Here is a 2,500-nt window from a genome sequence, read left to right as displayed (position 1 = left end):
CAGCACTCCTCCAGGTCGTGTCCATGGGGAAGAGGAAATGTGTCTCGTTAGATTTGAGGAAACAAAATGACATTTCTGAAATCTCCTTCCTGCTCAGACCTACTATGCAGTTCAGGACACCAAAGCTTACAACACAGAGAAGGAGGTGGACTCCATCCACGCCACCATAGAATGTGAACAACCGCAGCCCGACCTCTACAAGTCAGTGCAGCCCCTCTGTCGTCACAGCCATGAAAACATGTGTGGACGAGTCCTCATCTTCACTTTTGTCTCTCACAGATTTGTGGGAAGAATCAACATCTACATGGACAACGAGCCCGTCGCCAGGTGAGCTGATGTGCCTTACCATGAAGGAGAGTTTAAAGGTCACATGATCTTTGTGACCTTTACATGACCTCTTCAATCGGTGTCCTCGCTCCTCTTCATCATGTGTGTGAAGTGTGTTGTTGTAAATCCACTCTGATCCTGTATTTGATCATGTCTATAAACCCCTCTATTTCAGCCCTGCTCAGAACAGGCTGTTTCTGTGTCTGTAGCTTTAAATATGTAAATGAGCTGTGTCTGACCACGCCCCCTCTCTGGAAGGGCTCGGGTGTACTCGCTGCTTTCTGGCTCCATGTCCTATTGTTTACGGTGAGAAGGCAGACTCAGAGGGCAGAACAAACACCTAGCTGTGGGAGTGTCACCCACCTGGGGGAGGGGCTACTGCCCTTTGTGATGTCATGAAGGGGAGGGGCTACTGCCCTTTGTGATGTCATGAAGGGAACATCTCCAAACGGCCTGTTTGAGCAGGCAGAAGACGGAGAGGACGGACTTTTCTCATCATCGGGGGGTTTGTAGACAGACTAGAGACGCATGTTAGAGGGACATGGAGCAGAGGATTGTGGGTAATCTGTGAGCTTTAAAGAAGGATGTAAAAAACACTGTTACGTGATTGGTAATTAGTTTTGATGTTGCAGGCCGTTAGGATCAGAGAACCTGCTGCTCCGAGGAGCCACACTGAAGAACACCGAGTACATCTACGGTAAGATCCACACACACACACACACGCACACACACACACACACGCACACACACACACACACACACACACACACACACACACACACTGTCGAGGCTGTAGTGTCTTTCTTTTCTCATGGTCCCTCCTCCTCTTCTTCTAGCCGTGGCCATCTACACAGGAATGGAAACCAAGATGGCGCTCAACTACCAGTCCAAGTCCCAGAAGCGCTCGGCTGTGGAAAAGTAAGCAGGCGTGTGTGTACCTGCTGACGCTGCAGGAACACCTTTCCTCCATGAGCATGTCAGTGTTAGAACAACATGTTTGATCAAAGGCTTCACATGTCATCCTCCTGGAATAAAAACTGAGTCGGTGCTGGTGGGCGTGTCATAGTCTGTGCTGCCTTCTTCTCATTGGTTGTTGGTGGAAGTGTGTGTGCATGGTTGAATGAATCTATCAGGCTGATAATTTGAGCATCAGATGAGCGACCTGCAGCAGAGTCCAGAGCACGTCACGAATGATGAGTCATCAGGGTGGAGCAGCTGCAGACCAGCAGGGGGCGCTTTGCTCATAGATCACTTGTCACCTGTCTCCCCCTGCAGGTCGATGAATGCCTACCTGGTGGTGTACCTGTGCATCCTGATCAGTAAATCCATCATCAACACCATGATGAAGTACGCCTGGCAGGCGGAGCCCAGCAGGGACGAGCCGTGGTACAACCACAGGACGGAGTCGGAGAGACAGAGACACGTGGTGAGTCTTTGTTTCAGTCTTTATACAAATCAGAAGCGTCCCCTCCTGAACGTGTCCTGCCTGTGGTCCAGGTGATCCGGGCCTTCACAGACTTCCTGGCCTTCATGGTTCTCTTTAACTACATCATCCCCGTGTCCATGTACGTCACCGTGGAGATGCAGAAGTTTCTGGGCTCCTACTTCATCATGTGGGACGACGAGATGTTTGACGAGGAGCTGGGAGAGAGAGCCGTGGTCAACACGTCGGACCTGAACGAGGAGCTGGGACAGGTAGCAGAGAAGGTGGCGAGACGTAGGACGCCCCCCGTGGTCCCGGGCTAACTCTCTGTTTGTCTGCAGGTGGAGTACGTCTTCACTGATAAGACAGGGACTCTGACCGAGAACAACATGGAGTTCATCGAGTGCTGCGTGGACGGACACGTCTACGTCCCTCACATCATCTGTAACGGACAGGTGACACCTCATGGACACATATGTGCAGAGCTTTGGCCCAGTGGTTAGGGTGTGGGTTTGAATCCCAGCTGTGACTCCTCCCTGTCCTCTCTCTCTCTGGCTTTGATTTCTTTTCTTTTTGTGTCCACATGTTTTGACTCAGTCGTCAGACATTACACAACGATGCCAGATAAATGATCCGCCCTCACAGCTTCAACACTATATAAATCAGATCGTCTTCTTCACTGTGCAGCGCCACATGTCCTGTCCTGTGATTGGTTCATTTATTTGCAGGTGATGCCGGGTGCAGGTATGG

At 50.9% G+C, this 2,500-nt stretch overlaps 1 protein-coding gene across 1 annotated transcript in view; it reads left to right on the top strand.

Moving 5' to 3' along the window:
* Window positions 1-2,500, top strand: part of LOC306819478 (phospholipid-transporting ATPase IH-like) — an 8,439-nt gene that overhangs the window by 2,442 nt on the left and 3,497 nt on the right. Inside the window, exons 6-13 of the mRNA XM_079373281.1 lie at window positions 98-201; window positions 280-327; window positions 960-1,024; window positions 1,164-1,245; window positions 1,603-1,753; window positions 1,825-2,022; window positions 2,092-2,205; window positions 2,479-2,500. The exon at window positions 2,479-2,500 is cut by the window's right edge and continues 35 nt beyond it. Of these exons, the coding sequence (XP_079229407.1) occupies window positions 98-201; window positions 280-327; window positions 960-1,024; window positions 1,164-1,245; window positions 1,603-1,753; window positions 1,825-2,022; window positions 2,092-2,205; window positions 2,479-2,500 (784 nt within the window). The remainder of the gene's footprint in view (window positions 1-97; window positions 202-279; window positions 328-959; window positions 1,025-1,163; window positions 1,246-1,602; window positions 1,754-1,824; window positions 2,023-2,091; window positions 2,206-2,478) is intronic.

The sequence above is a fragment of the Symphodus melops genome (assembly GCF_947650265.1).
Source record: "Symphodus melops genome assembly, contig: scaffold_525, whole genome shotgun sequence".
NCBI lineage: Eukaryota > Metazoa > Chordata > Actinopteri > Labriformes > Labridae > Symphodus > Symphodus melops.
This window is presented reverse-complemented; position numbering and strand designations above follow the sequence as displayed.